General features: G+C 43.5%; 1 protein-coding gene across 2 annotated transcripts in view; it reads left to right on the top strand.

Annotated features, from left to right (window-relative positions):
* VSTM5 (V-set and transmembrane domain containing 5) overlaps positions 1 to 17,197 on the top strand; it is a 117,753-nt gene extending 100,556 nt beyond the window's left edge. The window contains exons 4-5 of one of the 2 annotated variants that reach the window (XM_040340150.1): positions 11,249 to 11,287; positions 16,551 to 17,197. In XM_040340150.1, the coding sequence (XP_040196084.1) occupies positions 11,249 to 11,287; positions 16,551 to 16,585 (74 nt within the window). In that variant the 3' untranslated portion in view covers positions 16,586 to 17,197. The remainder of the gene's footprint in view (positions 1 to 11,248; positions 11,288 to 16,550) is intronic. The other variant, XM_040340151.1, reaches the window with a different exon arrangement.
* The last annotated feature ends 6,642 nt before the right edge of the window (positions 17,198 to 23,839 follow it).

Below are 23,839 nucleotides of genomic sequence, written 5' to 3'. Positions count from 1 at the left end.
CAGTCCCCTCCCCCTAGATTAACAATTGTGCTTTCCAAAAGTGCCCCCTGTTTTGGATCTACATTTCCCATGATGTGCATATACTCTGCAGTGTAGCTGAGCATCTTGAGAAATGTAGTTCCAAAACATCTGGGGTGCCAAGGTTTGCCATCACTGCTGTATATTGACCTGAAGTGACAAATCATGCAGCACAACAGTCCAGATGTCAGTGGAAATAAAAAAGATAATTAGGGGATGAGCATGCGGAATGCAGGTATTGCAGAAAATTGTCGCAGTTCTTGTTAAGTGAATTCATTCCAACTTATAAACATCAGATTTGTGGTCTGGGTCCTATTAGAGCAATTTCCTTCCACATCTTAGTGACAACTGTAAAATGTTGGATTTCTGTCCTGGTGATAATAGTCTTTAGGACAATTAGAGAGGTGACGTTCCCCAGGCGGGGGATACACACAGCATTAACCACTTCAGCCCTGGAAAGGTTTTACCCCTTTAATGACCAGGCCATTTTTTTGTGAAACAGCACTGCGTTACTTTCACTGACAATTGCGCAACGCTGTACCCAAATAAAATTGCTGTCCTTTTTTCCCCACAAATAGAGATTTATTTTGGTTTTATTTGATCACCTCTGCGGTTTTTATTTTTTGCGCTACAAAAAAAAAGCATACATTTTGAAAATAAATAAATAATTTTCTGCTATAAAACATATACAATTAAAAAATTAAAAAAATCAAATTTCTTCATCAATTTAGGCAAATATGCATTTTGCTAAATATCTTTTGAAAAAAATCCCAATAAACGTATATTGATTGGTTTGGGCAAAGGTTATTGGGCCAGATCCACGTAGATAGGCATAAAATTAAGCGGGCATAGCGTATCGTAGTTACGCTATGCCGTCGCAACTTTGAGAGGTGGCGTAGCGTAAATGTGCCGACGTAAGCGCGCTTAAATCAAATTAAGAACATTAAGAACAGGGGGCGTGTTTTATGTAAACTAAGCTTGACCCCACGTAAATGACGCTTTTTTCGAACGGCGCATGCACGCGCATTGTCATTATCAAGCCGAATTTTCAAATTAAATTACGCCCACTCAATGCCTAGACGACGTGAACGTAATTTACGCAAAGCCCTATTCGCGAACGTTTTACGTAAACGACGGAAAATTCGACGCTGGCCCGACGTCCATACTTAACATTGCGTACGCCTCATAGAGCAGGGGTAACTATACGCCGGGAAAAAGCCTTACGCAAACGACGTAAAAAAATGCGCCGGGCGAACGTACGTTCTGAGAATTGGCGTATCTAGCTAATTTGCATACTCTACACAGAAATCAATGGAAGCGCCACCTAGCGGCCAGCGTAAATATGCACCTTAGATCCGACAGCGTACTAAGACGTACGTCAGTCGGATCGAGCCCACGTTCAGGCGTATCTTGCTTTGTGGATACAAAACAAAGATACGCCGGCGCATTGTAGAACTTACGCATCAATAGATACGCCGCCGTAAGTTCTTCGGGGATCTTGGCCATCACGTCTACAACTATGGGATAGATTTAGGGACTTTTTTGATAGCTATATATATATATATATATATATATCACTAGTAATGGCGGTGATCAGCAATTTTTAGCGGCACTGCGACATTGCGGGGGACAAATATGACACTAAGTGACGCTTTTTGTGAACCAGTGACACTAATACAGTGATCAGTGCTAAAGAAAAATGCACTGCCACTGAATAAATGACACTGGCAGGGAAGGGGTTAACATCAGGGGTGATCAAAAAGTGATTTCTAACTGTGTGGGGGTGGCTTAACTGGAGGAAGAGAGAGATCTGTGTTCCTGAGTAGCAGGAACACAAGATCTCTCTCTTCCTCTCTGTTAGACAGGTGGTCTGTTTCCATCCAATTGCCCCATAGAGGAGAGCGGGACTGTGTCCATATCCACTCTGCATACCAGAGCGGACAGGGACCTATCATCCGATTTCTCAGCGAGGATCAGCAGAGAGATTTCCCACTGAGCAAGCAGATTCCGATTCATGGAGGCACCCATGTGAAAGGGGCCCTAATCATGTCTGGCTGAACAAAATTCCATAACCTCTAGCACGTAGCACAGTACACATATACTTCTTATTTACATTTTTTTTTCAAATACAAAGTGCAAAAACATCACTGTTATATCCGAGACATATCAGATAGTGTATGTTTTGTAGTTTTCACATTTGATATTTCCTTCCATGAGAACATAAATTGGTCATCACAAATCATGTTGGACATGCCAAACTGCAATGCGGGAGTACAAGTCCCCTCCAAGGTCCTTCAAGGGATGTGTATCCGCAAAAGGATTTGATCCCCTGCTGGTTTTGTACATTTGCCCACTGACAAAGAAATGATCAGTCTATAATTTTAATTGTAGGTAAATTTTAATAGTGAGAGACAGAATAATAACAAAGCAAACAGAATATTGGCATGCATTAAAAAGGGGATAAACTCCAGAGATAAAATGATAATTCTCCCACTCTACAAGACTCTGGTCCGACCGCACCTGGAGTATACTGTCCAGCTCTGGGCACCAGTCCTCAGGAAGGATGTACTGGAAATGGAGTGAATGCAAAGAAGGGCAACAAAACTAATAAAGAGACTGGGGGATATTAGTTATGAGGAAAGGTTGCGAGCACTGAACTTATTCTCTCTGGAGAAGAGACGCTTGAGAGGGGATATGATTTCAATTTACAAATACTGTACTGGTGACCCCACAATAGGGATAAAACTTTTTCGGGAGTTTAACAGGACACGTGGCCACTCATTAAATTTAGATGAAAAGAGGTTTAACCTTAAACTACGTAGAGGGTTCTTTACTGTAAGAGCGGCAAGGATGTGGAATTCCCTTCCACAGGCGGTGGTCTCAGAGGGGGGGCATAGATGGTTTCAAGAATCTATTATATAAGCACCTGAATGACCACAACATACAGGGATATACAATGTAATACTGACATATAATCATACACATAGGTTGGACTTGATGGACTTTTTTCAACCTCACCTACTATGTAACGATGTAACAGAAATATCCAGAAAAACACATTTCAAAAAAGTTATAAATTGATTTGCAGTTTAATGAGTGAAAAAAGTATTTGATCCCCTATCAATCAACAAGATTTCTGGCTCCCAGGTGTCTTCTATACAGGTGATGAGCTGAGATTAGGAACACTGGGGCAGATTCAGAGAGAATTTACGCCGGCGTATCTATAGATACGCCGCGTAAATTCAAATCTGCGCCGGCGTATCTTCTTTCTGTATTCAGACAGCAAGATAGGCCGACATTAGCCTAAGATACGACTGGCATAAGTCTCTTACGCCGTCGTATCTTAGGGTGCATTCTCACGCTGGCCGCTAGGTGGCGCTCCCGTCGTTTTTGGCGTAGATTATGCAAATTGCCTAGTTACGCAGATTCACAAACGCACGTGCACCCGGCGGTAGTTTTTTACGTTGTTTGTGTAAGTCGTTTTCGGCGTAACGTTGCTCCTGCTATTAGGTGGCGCAGCCAATGTTAAGTATGGACGTCGTTCCCGCTTCGAAATTTGAATTGTTTGCGCCGTTTTTCGTAACTCGTTCGCGAATAGGGCTGGAGGTAAGTTACGTTCACGTCGAAACCAATGACATCCTTGCGACGTCATTTGAAGCAATGCACACTGGGATATGTACACAGACGGCGCATGCGCCGTTCGTAAATCACGTCAATCACGTCAGGTCATCACATATTGGCATAAAACACGCCCCCCCTTCCACATTTGAATTACGCGGGCTTACGCCGGCCCCATTTACGCTACGCCGCCACAACTTATGAAGCAAGTGCTTTGTGAATACTACACTTGCTCCTGTAAGTTGCGTCGGCGTAGCGTAAATACAATACGCTGCGCCGCCGTAACTAGGCGCGCAGGTACCTGAATCTGCCCCATTCTCTGAGGCCGGGTTCACACTTGTCTGACAAACGCTCCGACATTAGGAGCTCATGTCGCATGAGGTGTAAAAATCACACTTGGAGAAGTCGCCATTCAGAGAAGACTTTGTATTTTCTTAATGAATGAAAAGTACCCACTGATTGGATGAAATTGAGAGAATGGGGTGCTGTCCAATTAGAGAACGCCTATAGTTGCTATGCAGCAGAGCAGGTGCTTGGCACAGGATCAGCAAGGATGACGGTAGTAGCGACAGCTACTACAGTGATATTTAGCTTCCACAGGAATTGGTCAGTTATGGAATACATATACTTAAAGTAAATTGGTTCAAGTTTGACCGATGTAAGTATGCAAAAAAAAAAAAAACATACCTAGAATTCAGCTGAAACCCGTTGTCGTGTGCTCTATATCCAAGCACATGCTTACGTCAATAAATGTCCTCCCAGGAAAGTGATCACGCTTCCAGGCGGGCTCTGATCGCAGAGTCTGAAAGGCTCAGCTGATCAGTCTATGGTAAAGGCCCAATCATAGCGGCCCTTTACCACGTGATAAGCTGTGTCCAATGACAGCTGATCACAGATCACATGCCAGTTATCACCTTTTTTTTCTTACGTTGCCAGCATTAGGAGAAACGAAGAAAGCTGATAACTGGCTTGTATTAAAGGGACATCTATCAGTGAAGTCCCAAAAGTGTCCACCAGTGCTGCCAATCAGTGCCCATCAATGCCACCTATCAGTGCTTATCAGTGCCAACTATCAGTGCAGCCTCATCAGTGCTCACTAGTGCCAACTACAAATGCTCATCAGTGCCACTGCCACCTATCAGTGCAGCCTCATCAGTGGCCACCAATCAGTGCCCATCAGTGCCACCTATCAATGCTCATCAGTGCAGCCTACCAGTGCCCATCAGTGCAGCCTCATGAGCGCACATCAGTGAAGGAGAAAAACTACCTGTTTGCCAAATTTAAAAGGAATCTGTTGGATTTCTTTCTGGTACAGTGCATGGCCAGCTTTGGTAAATCAACCCCAATATGTCTAATGCAGGCATGTCCAAAGTCCGGCCCATGGGCCGAATGTGGCCCCCCTGTTGATTTAATACGGCCCCCTGGGGATTTGGATATATATATATTGTTTGTGGCCCCCAGGGCCACAAAAGATATATACTGTATTTATCAGCGCTGCCTTGGAGGAGACATGGAGGGGGCAGGACGAGCGCTCTCAGATTACATGAAGAGAATTTCCTGTTTACTCAACAGCGTCTGTATTGGAAGTCCCGTCTCCTGGGATGCCATTGGACGACTGTTCTGTCTATCATAGGAGGCGGGACTTTGTATTAAAGAGGCCACAGAGTAAACAAGAGGTTCTCCTGTTTGTACTCTGTCGGCACTCATCCTGCCCCCCTCCCTCTGCCCTCCGAGGTTGGAGACGGGCATCGATCAGTCTGCACAGATGGCTATGGTAAGGCTGCATTAATGGCACATGTGAGGCTGCATTGGTTGCAATGGTAAGGCTGCATTCATGGCACATGTAAGGCTGCATTCATGGCACATGTAAGGCTGCACTCATGGCACAGATAAGGCTGCACTCATGGCACAGGTAAGGCTGCACTTATGGCACTGGTAATGCTGCAATTATGCCAATGGTGAGGCGGAATTCATGGCAATGGTAAGCCCATGCGTGTTATACGCTGATAAATAAGGAATATCCAAATAACGCACCCAAACTCATCTTTAGTCCTGAGCAGCGCTCTGGGATTAATTGGGGCCACAAAAGAAATATATACAGTATATCCAAATAACACACCCAAGCTCGTCTCTTCACCACACACAGCCACAAAGGTGAGAGAATTCTTGTTGTGCGGTGTATTAGTGCTCAGACGAACACACTTAGACCGAATTTTAATGGTTTAAAGAATATCAGGCAAAATAGTCGGCCACATGCATGTTCACTTCATCAAATCTGACCCTCTTTGAAAAAAGTTTGGACACCCCTGGTCTAATGTCACTCCTTTTGTAAGCCAGTAATAAATCAGTATGTGAAATGTAAATGCCTAATATCAGTACCGTATTTTCCGGCGTATAAGACGACTGGGCATATAAGACGACCCCCTAATTTTCCAGGAAAATTGTTGGTTTTGGGATATACTCGCCATATAAGACTACCCCCTTCTTACCAGTCTTTCTGGAAGCTGAGGGGTAGCCGGAACCGCTGACAGAAACAGGCTTTTTCAAATCTCACTGTGCCATTACATTACATGCCTCACTGTGCCATCACTTGCCCCCTCTCTGTGCCATCACTTGCCCCCTCTCTGTGCCATCACTTGCTCACTGTGCCATCACTTGCCCCCTCTCTGTGCCATCACTTGCCCCCTCTCTGTGCCATCACTTGCCCCCTTTCTGTGCCATCACTTGCCCCCTCTCTGTGTCATCACTTGCTCACTGTGCCATCACTTGCCCCCTCTCTGTGCCATCACTTGCCTCCTTTCTGTGCCATCACTTGCCCCCTTTCTGTGCCATCACTTGCCCCCTCTCTGTGTCATCACTTGCCCACTGTGCCATCACTTGCCCCCTCTCTGTGCCATCACTTGCCTCCTTTCTGTGCCATCACTTGCCCCCTTTATGTGCCATCACTTGCCCCCTCTCTGTGCCATCACTTGCCTCCTTTCTGTGCCATCACTTGCCCCCTTTCTGTGCCATCACTTGCCCCCTCTCTGTGTCATCACTTGCTCACTGTGCCATCACTTGCCCCCTCTCTGTGCCATCACTTGCCCCCTCTCTGTGCCATCACTGCAAACGGTGCATTTACGGTACTCACTTTTTTTTCTGAATAGCAGGCCAGGCGGTGCGGTGACAGTCTCCGTGCTGCGAGCGTCAAGGATTTAAAAGACGCGCCTTCTCCTCAGACTGTCCTGTGTTAGGCGGAACACAAATCTTCCCAGCAGCGCCTCTTTTCCTTGTTCCGCCTATCACGGACGTCTTCTCATCTCGTCCGAGGATGAGAAGGCATCTGTGATAGGCGGAACACAGAACAGAGGCGCTGCTGGGAAGATTTGTGTTCCTCCTATCACAGAACACACTGAGGAGAAGGAGCGTCTTTTAAACCATTGACGCTCGCAGCAGCACGGAGACCATACCCGGCATATAAGACTACCCCCGACTTTTGATGCATTTTTTTGCATCCAGAAAGTCATCTTATACACCGGAAAATACGGTAATTATTGTGTGATTGTATATCAAATCCTAATGCCGCGTACACACGACCGTTTTTCATGATGAAAAAAATGCAATTTTTTAAATTGGTCATTAAAACGTCATGTGTAGGCTCCAGAGCATTTTTCTCGACGTGAAAAATGGGCAATTCAAATTTAGAACATGCGCTAATTTTTTGTGTCGTTTTTCACGTCGCCGTTTTTCACTTTGTGAAAAATGGTCCTGTGTAGACTTTAACCACGGGAAAAAAACGCGCATGCTCAGAAGCAAGTTATGAGACGGGAGCGCTCGTTTTGGTAAAACTAGCGTTTTGCAATGGAGATAGCGCATTCGTCACGCTGTAACAGACTGAAAAGCACGAAGACTGAAAAGGGCGAATCGTCTCTCACCAAACTTTTACTAACACAAAATCAGCAAAAGCAGCCCCAAGGGTGGCGCCATCCATACGCGTTGTACGTCACCGCGCTTTGATTGAGCATTTTTTCTTTCACGATCGTGTGTAGGCAAGACAGGCTTGACTTGAATCACGTCGAGAAAAACGTTGTTTTTTCCATGACATTAAAAACGGTTGTGTGTACGTGGCATAAGCGCAATTTAATGGTCACAACAGCTTGTAAAAATGATAAAGGTGGCTACTTAATCGTTATTATAATAGTCTGCTTCTTTACCTGACACTCACATCAGGTTCCAGATATACCGGCCTGTTCTCTGTGTTTGTGTTGGATACAATTGATTTCTCTCTGGTCTAATTAGAGGAAAATTGCTCTGTTTTGTCCTACAACCATTACTTGGCTCTGACTGCCAACTGTCCTGAAATTTACAAAAACAAAAATTGCTGGATGATTCAGTGTCTGTAAAATCTAAGAAAAAAAATATCTGTAATAAGTATTTATTCCTGCAGTCGAATAAAAGCGGACTATAGTGTTCTTATTATTTTCTTTAATGCAGGCCTAAAATGGATCTATGTGCAAAATCACAATTGGGTTGATTTGCCAAAGGCAAATAGACTGTACACTCTGCAAGGGCATTTGCTCCAGACCTTAGTAAATGAGGGGAAGTTCTGCTGACTTCCATCATCCAATCACATGCAAGCAAAAAACTTTTTTTTTTTCCTTGCATGTGATTGGGTATTCTTTGCAAAGCTTCATCTCTTTTACTAAGAGTGCAACTCAGTGGCATAGCGTGGGGGGTGCAGGGGGGGCCGTGGCCCCGGGCGCAACATTTAGGGGGGCGAAATTTCGTGCCAGTAGTGTCACTACTGGCTCCCTTCTACCCTGAGCTCCATCCGCCATGTTCAGTGTCCAGCACCCTGTGGCTGAGCGTATGGGGGTCATGTGCGGCGTGGGGCTGGCCTGTTCGCGATCGCGTTTGCTCCTAAAGTCCCGCCTCCGCACATGACCCCCATACACCCAATCACAGTGCGCCGGGAAACACTGAACATGGCGGCAGGAGCGCAGGGGAGATGAGCACTGGAAAGTGTGAGTCGCTGGGGCCGCTGTCTTCTCCTCCTTCTTCTTCTTCTCCTCCTCCTGAGTCTGGACCTATGCAGGACAAGAAGGTGAGGAATGGATGGGCACGGACTCTGCTCAAATATATATATTTGAGCAGAGGCCCTACAAAAAAAAAATGGTGGGTTTTACCATTTTTTATGTCACACGGTATTTGCGATTGGGTTTTTCAAACACATAATTTTGGAAAAACATACAATTTAATGAATTTTACTGCACACAAACGCAATATAATACCCATTGTTCTGTAAAATATAAATAATACCTAACATGTCACAGTTTAACCACTTGCTGACCGGCCCACGCCGATATACGTCGGCAGAATGGCACAGCTGCGCAAAGCAACGTACCTGTACATCGCATTTATATCGCGGCATAGTCGGCGTGCGCATGCGCGCCTGCCACATGCTCCATCAGCGTGCCCGCTGGTTCGATTTCCGCCGGGTGCCCACGATCATGTCACGGAGTAGCAGAATGGGGAGATGCCTATGTAAACAAGGCATTTCCCTGTTCTGCCTAGCAACATGACAGCGATCTACTGCTCCCTGTCATCGGGAGCAGTGATCTTTGTCATGTGACCAGCCCCACAGTTACAATCACTCCCTAGGACACACTTAACCCCTTGATTGCCCCCTAGTGTTTAATCCCTTCCCTGCCAGAGTCATTTACACAGTAATCAGTTCAGTTTTATAGCACTGATCGCTGTATAAATGACAATGGTGTCAAAAGTGTCCGATGTGTCCACAATAAAGTCGCAGTCACGATAAAAAAAATCGCAGATTGCCGCTATTACTAATAAAAAAATATATTAAAAAAATGCCATAAATCTATTCCCTATTTTTTAGACGCTATAACTTTTGCGCAAACCAATCAATATACGCTTATTGCAATTTTTTTTGCCAAAAATACGTAGAAGAATACATATTGGCCTAAACTGAAAGAAATTAGTTTTTTTATATATTTTTGGGGGGAAATTTATTATAGCAAAAGTAACAAATATTGCTTTTTTTTTTCAAAATTGTCGCTCAATTGTCAGTTAAAACGATGCAGTGCCGAATCGCGAAAAGTGCTCTGGTCAGGAAGGGGGTAAATTCTTCTGGGGCTGAAGTGGTTAAAATTATGTACGCCCATAGAACAGCGCCAAACTACGGTACCTAAAAATCTCCATGGGCAACGTTTTGAAAAAAGCCTATACATGTTACAAAGTCAGGCCTCGTACACACGACCGAACATGTCTGCTGAAACTGGTCCGCGGACCAGTTTCCGCGGACATGTTCGGTCGTCTGTATGGCCGACCGGACTGGATTCACGGCCTAGCGGACAGGTTTCCAGCGGACAAATGTTGAAAATATGAAACATGTCCGCTGGAAGCCTGTCCGTCGGACATGTTCGGTCGTCTGTACGACTCACCGGACATGTCCGCTCGGCCGAAAGCCCTCGCATGCGTCGAAGTGATTCGACGCATGCGTGGAAGCATTGACCTTCCAGGGTCGCCCACGTCGCCGTGTCATCGTCGCGGCCATGTCGCGACCACGTCACCGCGTTCGCTGTCCGCGGGGATTTTGGTCTGATGGTGTGTACACAAATCAGACCAAAATCCGGCAGCGGACATGTCCGATGAAAACGGTCCGGCGGACTGTTTTCATCGGATTGTCCGTCCGTGTGTACTAGGCCTTAGAGTTACATATGAGATCTGGTGCTAGAATTATTCCTCAAAAACGTTCACGGCAATACTCATGTCTGATACGAACACCGTTTACATATGTGTGCACAACCTACATATGCGTTCGCCTTTGGGTGCGATCATGGGGGGCAGGGGCACTATTTAAAAAAATCCTTATTATTTATTATATTTAAAAAAAATTACACTGTCCATTTACATTTTTTTTCTCACTTTTATTGCGATCACAAGGGATGTTTAGCAGTACTAGGTACTCTTTACTGAGAGATCTGGGATCTATTAGAAAACAATTATGAGTATATCTTCCAGTCAAGAGGGGATATTCTACTATATGATTGTTTGTGAAAATCATATAGTAGAATATCCCCTTTTGACTGGAAGATATAAATTGGCCAAGTGTTTGCTGTGGCTGTCCCTGTTCCTTCCAATGAAAAACTGTCCAGCCAGCCAGTGGTCAAGTTATATCAGATATTATTAAGAATTAAAAAATGCAGATGATACAACAATGTAAAACTAACCAGCAGTTAGTTATTATATCGTGTTTGTGTGCAGTAAAATTCATTAAATTGTATATTTTTCCAAAAACTTGTGTTTAAAAAAATTATGCGCAAATACCGTGTGACCTAAAAAAAAAAAAAACTCACCATTTTATTCTCATTAAGGAAAATTTACAAAAAGTACTAGAGACTCAGTACAGGCAGGTATTTTATTACAGTAATGAATAGATAATAAAATATAAAACTGGACAGCAGAAAGGATACAAGGATAATAGGCCTAACAGGTGAATGTCTAAATCGTATCTACGGACATAGGTGTCACACAGTAAAATAATTTGCGGTGGTTTGGTTGCTCACTGTTCATGCACTTGTTTTTTTTTTTTTTCTTTCAAACAATGCAGCGGTGTACTATGAACAAAAGGCAACTTCAAGAACACATGGTCAGTAATAAGTGAACGCTCCACTTTGAGCAACCTATACCTTAAAAAGGCTCTATTAACATAAAATAAAACACTTAAAATAAATATAAACACTGAAATACCACGCCAAAAAAAAAAAAACTTTTTTTATCTGGAAGCCTTGTAGAAAAAATTCAACCTAAAATAAAAGTCCCGTCAACATATAATAAAAAAAACAATATACCACTTTGTTTAAATCCAAAAATACTATCCCTGAAACAAAAGCCTATTTTTTTAAAGGGAACTTTGCAGCGCAAAAAAAAAATCATTTTTATAGAGGGGGCAGCAGCTAAAAGTGACCGCTGACCTCAAATCATCCACAAAATAAAATAAAAGGCAAAAAGTGCTCCTAATAAATTATTAATGCTACTAATAATAATAATAATAATAATAAAAAGTCAGCAAACAGGTTAATTTCCTAAAGAACTAGCAATCAGACTTAAAAGAGAAATATGGGAATTAGGGGAATTAGGGTTATTGCAGATTTATACTTGTTTAGATGGATGCAGCATCTGTCCCCCGGCACCTCTACACTGAGAATCGAGCGATCGAACACTGCCAATCGCTCGGTTCTCACAGCTCCCCGAGCTGAGAATTGGTGACTGTCAGTCAGCAGCTCTCTGCCCTTCCCCCTCCTCATTAGAGCGCTGGGCTGTGGAGGGGGCGGAAGCGGACGGCTCCGGCTCTCAGTGGCTCGCTGAGAGTCTGAGCCAGGTGTCGGTCCAGGGATCTACGTGGTTCCTGACTCCATGGTCCTGATGACGCGGAGCCTAGACCGACTCTGTGACGTCAGCAGAGAGCGGACTTCAGTCCCCACTCTGCTGAAAACGGGTCACTCAACCGTTCTTATAAACTCCTGTTGAGTTTATAAGAACGGGGAGAGGAATATCCCTGATAGGTTCAAACGGCAGTTTCTTAAGAGTTGACAAAACCAGGTTATGGTCCCACAGAGACCATGTAGATTGCACAGGAGAAACATAATCTCCTGTATGAAAGCTCTCATCTATAAATGAGAAGCAAGAGGCCACTGAAAGCTGAGATCTGACCCTTAAAGTGGTTGTAAACCCACTTTGAAAAAAAAAACTAACACCTGCAAGACAAATGCATAATGAGCTCATTATGTAATACTCACCTGGGATCTAAGCCCCCACTGCAGTGCTCGACACAGCACCGGCGACATGTCGTCCCGGAGTTACTTCCGGGTATCGTGGCTCCAGGGCTGTGATTGGCCGAAGCCGCGATGACGTCACTCCCGCGCATGCGCGCGGGACCCACTGGTACCGGCAAAGTCACTGAAAGCAATGGCACGTACGTGCCATTGCTTCAGTGCGCATTTGCCAATTACATCCGCACATGCAAATATAGGGGATATCTGCTAAACCGTTCAGGTTTAGCAGATATCCAGGGTAGCTACAGGTAAGCCTTATTATAGGCTTACCTGTAGCAAAAAGGGTGTTGTAAGGGGTTACAACCACTCAAATAGTACTTAAAGTGGTTGTAAACCCCATTCATGAAATTTGAACTAAGCACATATATCTGTAGTGTGTACTTGTCTCTCCAAGGCTCTAAGTGTGGTTTCTCTCTGGTGCTCCATTCTTCCGTTATCAGCATAAGTCACTTCTGACAGGTTCTCCGACAACTAAGCCTGTCTAATTAGAATACAGCTCTGCATGTTCCTTCATTCCCTTGCCTATGTGGAGTGGGAGGGGGGGGTGTCCCTTCCCTCCAATTAGCTCTCACACAGTGTAAGTGCGGCCTCTCCATCTTTCCCTACATACTGCTGGCAGGTGAAGAAAGAGTTTTAACTCAATCTGCACTTTGGAAGGGGTGTAGAAAAGGGAAGACTGCAGATAAACAAGTAAAATATATGTAGGATTTGTTTCATCCCTGTGTATCATGCAAGTGCGCTGCAGTGATTACACACAGCGGGAGCTGATTGGCGGGTACCATGGACTCGGTTTCCACTGGCACCTGATGATCCTTCGGTACACAGGCAGAATGGGAAGGGAAGGCATGGATCCTGTGTTCCTGCAAAGCATGAACATGGATAAATGCCTTTCTACAAAGTACAAAAACACTGGCTAGGCACACGGTTAACCCTTTGATCGCCCTAGATGTTAACCCTTTCCCAGCCAGTTATTAGTACAGTGACAGTGCATATCAAAAGTGTCTGTTAGTGTCCAACTGTCTGCCGCAATATCGCAGTCTTGCTATAAGTCGCTGATCGCCTCCATTACTAGTAAAAAATAAATAAATATATCCCATAGTTTGTAGATGCTATAACTTTTGCGCAAACCAATCAATTTCCGCTTATTGGAATTGTTTTAACCAAAAATATGTAGCAAAATACATATTGGCCTAAATTGATGAAGAATTTTGATTTTTTTAACATTTTTAATTGGATATGTTTTATAACAGAAAGTAAAAAATATTGTGTTTTGCTCTCAAAATTATCTGTCTTTTTTTGTTAATACAGCAAAAAAATAAAAACCGGTATTCTGAAAAAATCCTGGACTTATGAAAAGTTTTGACCACGTCACTTCCGGTGCGGCTACGTCACAACACAACTGTTCGCAGGGCTTTATCTCGCATGCGCGACTTCACCGCTGTTTTATCGTGCATGTTGCGGATGCAATTTTCGGGTCCAGAAAATTAGACCCAAGCGGGTGGGCGGAGCAGCGATTTGCTTAAACTCGTCATCGGCAGCAACGAGTTCAGCCCCGCCCCTAGGTTGTTCCTTCTACCAAGCACCGCTCTATCTCCCACTTTCCCTCGGTATGGGTTAGTAGAAAGAACAGCCTAGGGGCGGGGGGGGGGGGGGCGGGTCTGGCTGCGGTGCTGCCGAAACAAGTTTAAACAAATCGCCGCTCCTTCCACCCACTCGGGTCTATCGTTTTTGTGGACCCAAAAATTGCATCCGCTCATGCGTGATAAACATTGGTGAAGTCACGCATGTGCGGTAAAGCCCCGCAAACAGCTGTTTCGTGACATAGCCGCACTGGAAGTGACGCGGTCGAGGAATTTCATGAGTCGATTTTTTTTTTATTACACCGGAAAGGTGATCAAATACCACCAAAAGAAAGCTCTATTTGTGGGGGGAAAAAAGGACATGAATTATATTTGGGTACAGCGTAGCACAACCGCACAATTGTCAGTTAAAGCGACGCAGTGCCGTATAGAAAAAAAATGGCCTGTCATGAAGGGGGGGGTAAATAGGGCAAGTGGTGAGGCATGCTGACCTCTTTTATGCGCAGTATATATGAAATAAACATGTTTATGAAACGTTAATTTTTACTCACATACAGTTGTGTTCAAAATTATTCAACCCCCCAATGCTGTAAAGGGTTTTAGGGAATTTAGTGTACATTTGTAATTGTATTCAGAATTAAATCCTACAAGGACTTCTTAAAGAACCATATGCAACTAAAATGACATCAATTGGTTTTGTAATACAGTAGTAAATGTTTATTTTGTGAAGTCTTCATTTACACAAGTATTCAACCCCTTAAAGACTACCACTCTGAAGAACAGAGTTTCATTGAAGTGTTTTCAATCAGGTATTGAAAACACCTGTGGATGTCAGGGAGCAGCAATAAAGCCTAATAATCACCAATCAGGCAGCTTTAAAATGACTGTGATACTCAGCTCCTTCTAGACATTTACTGGTGTGGTTACAAACATGGTGAAGTCAAGAGAATGGTCCGGGAAGACAAGAGAAGAGGTGATTACTCTTCACAGGAAGGGCAATGGCTATAAGAAGATTGCAAAGATGTTAAACATACCAAGAGACACCATAGGAAGCATCATTCGCAAATTCAAGGCAAAGGGCACTGTTGAAACGCTACCTGGTCGTGGCAGAAAGAAGATGCTGACTTCGACTGCTGTGCGCTACCTGAAGCATAGAGTGGAGAAAAGTCCCCTTGTGACTGCTGAGGAACTGAGAAAAGATTTGTCAGATGTGGGTACTGAAGTTTCTGCTCAGACAATACGGCGCACACTGCATAATAAAGGCCTCTATGCCAGAACTCCCAGGCCCACCCCCTTGCTGTCTCCAAAGAATAAGAAGAGTCGACTGCAGTATGCAAAAATCACGTGGACAAACCACAGAAGTTTTGGGATTGTGTTCTGTGGACTGATGAAACAAAATTAGAAGTGTTTGGGCCCATGAATCAACGCTATGTTTGGAGGAGGAAGAACAAGGCATATGATGAAAAGAACACCTTGCCTACTGTGAAGCATGGCGGGGGGTCAATCATGCTTTGGGGCTGTTTTGCTTCTGCAGGTACAGGGAAGCTTCAGCGTGTGCAAGGTACCATGAATTCTCTTCAGTACCAGGAGATAGTGGATAACAATGTGATGCAGTCCGTCACAAACCTGAGGCTTGGGAGACGTTGGACCTTTCAACAGGACAATGATCCCAAGCATACCTCCAAGTCCACTAGAGCATGGTTGCAGATTAAAGGCTGGAACATTTTGGGGTGGCCATCGCAGTCACCAGACTTAAATCCGATTGAGAACCTCTGGTGGGACTTAAAGAAAGCAGTTGCAGTGCGCAAGCCTAAGAATGTGACTGAACTGGAGGCTTTTGCCCATGACGAATGGGCGAAGATACCCGTAGATCGCTGCAAGACACTTGTGTCAAGCTATGCTTCAAGTTTTAAAGCTGTTATAACTGTAAAAGGATGTTGTACTAAGTACTAAGATTGAATGTCAACTGGGGGTTGAATAAAACTGATAATGATGTGAGCACAGAAAAGACATTTGTGGTTATTTCATTATAAATGTTATGTTATATTTGTCTGACCTACACGTGCCTCTTTGATTTAATTGTAAGCAGGATGACTGAATGATCAAAATCAATGTCAAACTGGCCAAAACAATCAATTTCAGTGGGGGTTGAATAATTTTGAATACAACTGTATACTGTATTTTTTTTTTTTCAATAAAGTTTTTTTTTAAAAATGAAGAAATTGTAACAGTGGTATAATTAAATGACTGTAAGTTATAAATACAAATGAATACAAAGCTCACATAATAGATAGTTAAAATAGAATCGTTGTATAGTGAGTTTGTCGCATCAGGCAGTAGGAACTTCTTCCGTAACATGAACAAAAAAAAAGGTTAATCGCTACTGTATTTAAAAAAAAAAAAAAAATTTAATTGAATTATCATATTAACTCTAATCCTTTTAATTAATAATCTTGACATTGATAATAAAGTAACTTTTTGCTTTTAAACTCTACAGCAGAAGAGATCGAGCTGCGCATCATTTCGGACTGATGGATTTTCTACCTCAAGCTGCCACTTTGGTCCAGTCTAAAGCGATGTTTACTAGTAATGGGAGTATTAGAAGATGGAGCAGTATGTTGGCTAGAAGCCGTCTCTCAGCACTGGAACTGTTCCTACTGAGCCTGTTCTGCAGTATTTATTATTGATGTTCAAAAAAAAAAAAAAACAATTTTATCTAGTAGGCCTCAAGCCTGAATTCCTCCACACAAAGGGGACTATTGGAAACTGGTCAGTTCAGACCCCAGAGGCCATTTGCACTTTTTATTGTTGTTTAGAGTCTTATCAGCTGATAGAACTAGTCAGAGGAGATTCCTCTCTATCACACATGAGGTACATTGAGACCTGTCACAACACGCTCAGCCATCACTCACAGATGGTATAATGCTGGGCAGAGTAATGACAGGGTCAACCTACCCATCTATATGGTCAGTCGTGTGATTATGTGACGAGTGGATGCTGTCATGCTGTAGAAGCCGGAGACACACTGGATTCAACAAACGGATCTAATATATATATAATTGATGTCTTTGAGTTGTGAGTTGTAAAGAGGATGCACTGTTATAAGATATTTTGTTTTTTATATAAAAGAAATGTTAACTGTGAGCTGTGATGTTTCCTCTTCTTTCCAAGGTGTACACTTGAAGGATAAATGTATATTTAGGCCCATTCACATGTTCTAACTCGGCAGTGGCGGCGCTGCTAACTCTTTTATTGCCAAAAAAATTCCGATGCACGGTACAAACGCAAAATATCGGGACAAATAACGGGAAACGTTTAGATCGGGATGAGGGTCCAAAATTCGGGAAAATCGGGACTATTGGCAACTATGCACAAGTGCCCTTAGATGTGTACGGTTTTGTATGCATCTAATGCCGCGTACAGACAATGGGAAATTCCAACAACAAAACCGTGTTGACTCAAACTTGTCTTGCATACACACGGTCGCACACATTTCGGAAATTCCGAATGCCAAGAACGCGGTGACGTACAACACGTACGACAGCACTATTAAAGAGAAGTTCAATACCAGTTGTATTAGAAGTTTGGTGAGAGACGATTTGCGCTTTTTAGTCTTCGTGCTTTTCAGTCCGTTACAGCGTGACGAACGTGCCTTCTCCATTACGAATGCTAGTTTTACCAGACCGAACGCTTTCGTCTCGTACTTGATTCAGAGCATGCGTGGGATTTTGTGCGTCGGAATTGTCCACACAATTGGAATTTACGAGAACGTATTTTGTTGTCGGAAAATTTGAGAACCAGCTCTCAAATTTTTGATGTCGAAAATTCTGACAGCAAATGTCCGATGGAGCATACACACGGTCGGAATCCGACAAAAAGCTCCCATCGAACATTTGTTGTCGGAAATTCCGACCGTGTGTATGCGGCATTAGGCTTCTTTACCATGGGGCATAGGTAAGCATTCACCACTGGAGGGCCGTGCTTACCCAAACAGTGATGAACAGTTGCATCCTCGTTCATGCAGTCCCATTGCTGTCAATTGGGATGCAGTAGCTGCACATACACAGCCGCTGCTCCCAATGTGACATCTGTGTGGGTGCCATATAGGGTTGCATCGATACAGTCAGGTCCATAAATATTGGGACAGCGACACAATTCTAATCTTTTTGGCTCTATACACCACCACAATGGATTTAAAATGAAACTAACAAGATGTACTTTAACTTTTAGCTTTAATTTGAGGGTATTTACATCCAAATCAGGTGAACGGTGTTGGAATTACAACAGTTTGTATACGTGCCTCCCACTTTTTAAGGGACCAAAAGTAATGGGACATTTGGCTGCTCAGCTGTTCAAATGACTAGGTGTGTGTTATTCCCTCATTATCCCATTTACAAGGAGCAGATAAAAGGTCCAGAGTTAATTTCATATGTGCTATTTGCATTTGGAATCTGTTGCTGTCAACTCTCAATATGAGATCCAAAGAGCGGTCACTATCAGCGAAGCAAGCCATCATTAGGCTGAAAAAAACAACAACTCCATTAGAGAGATAGAAAAAACATTAGGTGTGGCCAAATCAACTGTTTGGAACTTCCTTAAAAAGAAAGAACACACCGGTGAGCTCAGCAACACCAAAAGACCCAGAAGACCACGGAAAACAACTGTGGTGGATGACCGAAGAATTCTTTCCCTGGTGAAGAAAACACCATTCACAACAGTTGGCCAGATCAAGAACACTCTCCAGGAGGTAGGTGTACCAGCTCACAGCTCACTTCCTGGTTCGGAAATCGCACGAGATTTGGTATGAAAGCTCCGCAATGAACACTGAGAGCTATGAGAGAAGCTCACAGAGCACACTGCATGGTACGGGAAGTGACACAATGCCCGAAGAATACCCGCAGTTGTGCAAACCGGAAGCCTCATCAAACTAAAGGTACTGTACAGATCTGAAAATTAAAAACCTCAGTTTTAAACATTTTTAATGTCGGCAGTACAAATAGGCTAATGTTGCAATTAGGGTGGAGCCCTGCTTTAAAGCTGAAAGTCTGCAGCTAAAGCACATCTTGTTCCTTTAATTTCAAATCCATTGGGGTGGTGTATAGAGCCAAAAAGATTAGAATTCTGTCAATGTCCCAATATTTATGGACCTGACTATGTTTTTTTTTTACTGGAGAGTACTGATCCTTTCGGTGAAGTACTTGCCGATGCCCCTTGCAGTGCCATTTGAGTCCATGCAAAATGAATGGGCTCAAATCGCACTCCAAAAGAATCTCATGCAATTTAAGCAGGAATGCGGTGCGATTCCTGGTCGAATCACGCAGTGTTTTCCCACCGCTCCCGTGTCAACCCAGGCGGAAGTCACACAAAAGTGCTGGGGGGAAAACGCATGTGATTCGGACAGGGATCGAACCACATTCCCGTTAAAACCGCATTTGCTATTCTTTGCAGTGCGATTTGAACCCATTAATTTTGTATAAGCTTAAATCGCACTGCAAAGGTATCGGTTTCAGGTATCGGAAGCACTTGCATTTGTACTCGTGCAAATGCTTAGTATCAGCACTAACAGGGCTGTCTTTATTATTGATTGGGCAAAAAAATTTTTTGGAATCGTATGTGTCCAAATGCATGTAAACTTAAGGTATGTATTTTAAGCAGGATTTTCTACTAGCTCTGCCAGCAAGAACCTGCATTCAATGCAGGCAATACACATATGCCCCGTTGAGTGAGCCCTTAAAGCAGTATTAAACCCAAAAGCAAACATTTACAGTACTACAGTGCCTTGATAAAGTATTCATACCCCTTGAAATTTTCCAAATCTATGTTACAACCAAAAATGTAAATGTAAAAGGTCTGCCGATCAGCTCCTGCCATTGGCTGAGAGCATTGACCAGAGTGTTCTGGTGGGCGGGCCATCTACCATGCCACCTGTGTGTGTGGGGCCACACACACAGGTGGCAAGAAAGGTATTCTTTGGTAGTCCTTTCTGTTAACAGGTCGTTTTCTTTCTATATGTGAAGACAGAATCACTTAAATGTTTGACCATTCTTCCAGAAGCGCATTTATGAGGTCAGGCACTGAGGTCCGGACTCTGTGCAGGCCAGTTAAGTTCCTCCACCCCAAGTTCCTTCATCCCTCCCCTCGCTCATCCATGTCTTTATGGACCTTGCTTTGTGCACTGGTCGAAATAATTTGGTAGAGGGGGGATTATGGTCTGGGGTAGTTTTTCAAAGGTTGGTCTTGGCCTCTTAGTTCTAGTGAAGGGAACTCTTAAGGCATCAGTATACTAAGACATTCTGGACAATTTCATGCTCTCAACGTAGGGAAACAACTCGTGGGAACAGTTTGAGGATGCAAACGGTTTCAGGGAAGAAAATCACATCATCTATGGCTGCAGGAAAGAAAATCACATCATCTATGGCTGCAGGAAAGAAAATCACATCATCTATGGCTGCAGGAAAGAAAATCACATCATCTATGGCTTGCCAAAGTCCTGAGCCAGAGGGAGGTTTCACCCCCAGATCTATGCCAGCCTGTGAGTCCTAAGCCAGAGAGGATGCCAGGATCCACATCCTAAACCAGAGAGGGAGCCAGTTTCTGCTTCTGGATCCAGCCTTCATATCCTGAGTCAGAGAGGAGCCATACTCATAATCCTTAGCCAGAGAAAAGCTGACCTCTGAGTCATGTGACACTGAGAGAACTTAGACTCTGAGTCCTGAGCCAGAGGGGATCTGGCCTATCATTCCTTAGCCAGAGAAAAACAGACTCAGAGTCTTGGACCAGAAACAGACAGTGCCGAGTTAGAGAAGGAGACAGCCTCCAAATCCTAAGCCAGACAGGAGCTTTCTAAGACAAAGAGGAGTTAACCTCTGACATTTGAACCAATGAAGAGCCAGCCTTTAAATCCTGAGCCAGAGAGAAGTCAGTCTCCATGTCCAAACAAGAGAAAGGCCAGCCTTTGAGTTCTGAGCTAGAGAAGGAGCCAGCCCTGAGCCAGGGAGGAACTAGCCAATGAGCCCTGCGCTAATTACAGAGGGAGCTAGCCTCTAAGTCCTGAATCAAGGAGGAGCTGCCCCCCAAGTCTTGATCCAAAGAGGAGGCAGCCTCCAAGTATCGAATCAAAGAGAGGACCAAGTCTCTGAGTCCTGAACAAGATTAGAGCTGGTCAACATTCGACTGCAAAAGTCAGCAATTGACAGCAACACTCAAGCACACAATCACTTACTGTTATTTTGTGTGTATCATACAGGGCTTGCCCCTTTTAGGCCACTCTCACAACAAATTACATTCATCATGGTTATTATTTATTTCTAGGGTAGGTGGTAACCCTACCTCCAGCTCAGTCCTCCCTTGCCGAAGAGATATCGATACGTACAAAAGAGGGATGAGCTAGATTGGTCTGAACCTAGGTTTGTTTGAATGCTGAGCTTTTAGCTTGTTCAGCAGGAGCCTAAAGTTGTATATGGTAGTTTTTTTTTTACCACTACTATATACACTATATTACCAAAAGTATTGGGACGCCTGCCTTTACACACACATGAAATTTAATGTCATCCCAGTCTTAGTCCGTAGGGTTCAAAATTAGGTTGGCCCACCCTTTGCAGCTATAACAGCTTCAACTCTTTTGTGAAGGTTGTCCACAAGGTTTAGCAGTGCATCTATGGGACCATTCTTCCAGAAGCGCATTTGTAAGATCAGGCACTGATGTGGGTGAGAAGGCCTGGCTTGCAGTCTCCGATCTAATTCATCCCAACGGTTTTCTATTGGATTGAGGTCAGGATTCTGTGCAGGTCAGTTATGTTCCTCCACCCAAACCCGCTCATCCATGTCTTTATGGACCTTGCTTTGTGGATGAAATGATTTCCCAATTATGTTTCCCTATTAACATCTATAGCAGACCCTCATCTAAGGTAAGGATTTGGTATAGATCAGGGATTTGCAATTAGCGGACATCCAGCTGTTGTAGAACTACAATTTCCATGAGGCATAGCAAGGCTCTGACAGCCACAAGCATGACATCCAGAGGCAGAGGCATGATGGAATTTGTAGTTTTGTAACAGCTGGAGGTCCCGCTAATTGCATATCCCTGGTATAGATGAAGGAAATACTCGGCCGGGTTGTTTACAAACAGAATGAAGCAGCCGGGAACTGTCATTTACTGGAAAATCGAATTTCATTTCTTTCTTTGTAACTGTAGATTGCATACCGTATCACCCCCACCGCCTTGTACCTTTTGGTCGATATTCCCTTGCCTATAATCCAAGAAAATGGCCATTACTGCTTTTTTAACATTCAGTTCCCAATTATTTCAGCCACAGAACTTCACTCCTGTTCATCAAACCTGCCCTTAACCAAACCCAGGTACATTAGGCTCATTACTACTACTGAGATGCTAAGGTTCTCCTTATGTCTGTGTGGGGTAACATGGCAAGTGTGTTACAGAGGTGACCTTAAGTGGCCAAAGGGTCAGTGTAAGACAGCACACATACTGTAGGTGCAAACAGTCATGGACAAAGGTGGTCTTGGAGGAACCAACACAGACCGAACATTAGGAATATGGCTTAAGACTATCACTCATGTTAATTATGAGGCTTTCTTGTCACATCCGAGTATTATAATAGTAGCCAAGCAATTATAATAGTAATATGAATCAATGTGAACATTTTGTACTCTACGATGATATTTTCTTGTGTAGCTCCAAAAACACTTGGCAATGTTGTGCTATGCCCATGTTATGTACTATTACGCAATCGCAGCTGTGTAGGATAACTGCATGCAGGGCGGCTCCTGCCGAGATCTGAACTCCTCACACGCGCCAAGTTTACACAGATGTCGGAATGTTTTAGCTAAGAGATCTCAGCTATCTTTTTGATGCGCCATATTGACACACACAACATACATGAAGAGGGCAAGACAATGCCTGCATATTCCAAGAACAAGATGTCAGCCATCTTGTCCCTGTACATATTGGGAATTCTTCTGGTGGAAGACCCATGGGACGCAAGTTAGGGGTGAAATGAGGGGAGTGATGTAGCTAAACTCTATTTCTATGGAGAGGAAAAACAGAAATAACCCCTGTGGTTTGTTTTTGGTGGCATCAAGCTGGGAAATTACATCTGACCTTGTATGACATAACCTTTAGTTCGGTATGTCCTGCCAGCAAGCTGAAAATTATTCCAACAGGCATTGTGCTGTGAAATGACTTGTTTTCAAAGCTTGTCTTGATATGACAAATTTTGCTGACAAAATGACCAAAAAAAATTAATCGTAATGGCCCCAGCCACACATGACTATGTTTGCCTATTTGTTGAGTGCTCAGATTGGCCATAATTTTAAAACCTAACCCATTATTTCAGAGAATAGAATGGTTCCTGCATTGCACATTATATATATTTTTTAACTGACCTAGTCTTGCATTATTCTGTATCTATATTTTTCTCTGACCGCCATTTTAAAGGTGTGGTTAAAAGGGAATTTCACTTTCATAGCTTATAAATTTGCCATAAATACCAAAGCGTATTTATAATCAAAGTGTCAGATAATGACAGGCATGCCCCATTGCTACGAAAGCCACATTTGTTCCTCTCAATCTCATGGACAAGCTGGGTGCCAAAGCCCAAGAAGCCAACTCTTGTTCCACTTATCACTTAAACTTTAGAAGATGATATGAACACCAATGGCCTTTCAGACTTCAAAATGGTTTTATTAGACAAGCAGATAAAAGACTACTTGCAAAAGCTTCCACCTCCAGCCACACCTCCAATGTGTTTCACCCTTGCCAGAGTTTAG

Source organism: Rana temporaria, chromosome 2, assembly GCF_905171775.1.
Source record: "Rana temporaria chromosome 2, aRanTem1.1, whole genome shotgun sequence".
NCBI lineage: Eukaryota > Metazoa > Chordata > Amphibia > Anura > Ranidae > Rana > Rana temporaria.
This window is presented reverse-complemented; position numbering and strand designations above follow the sequence as displayed.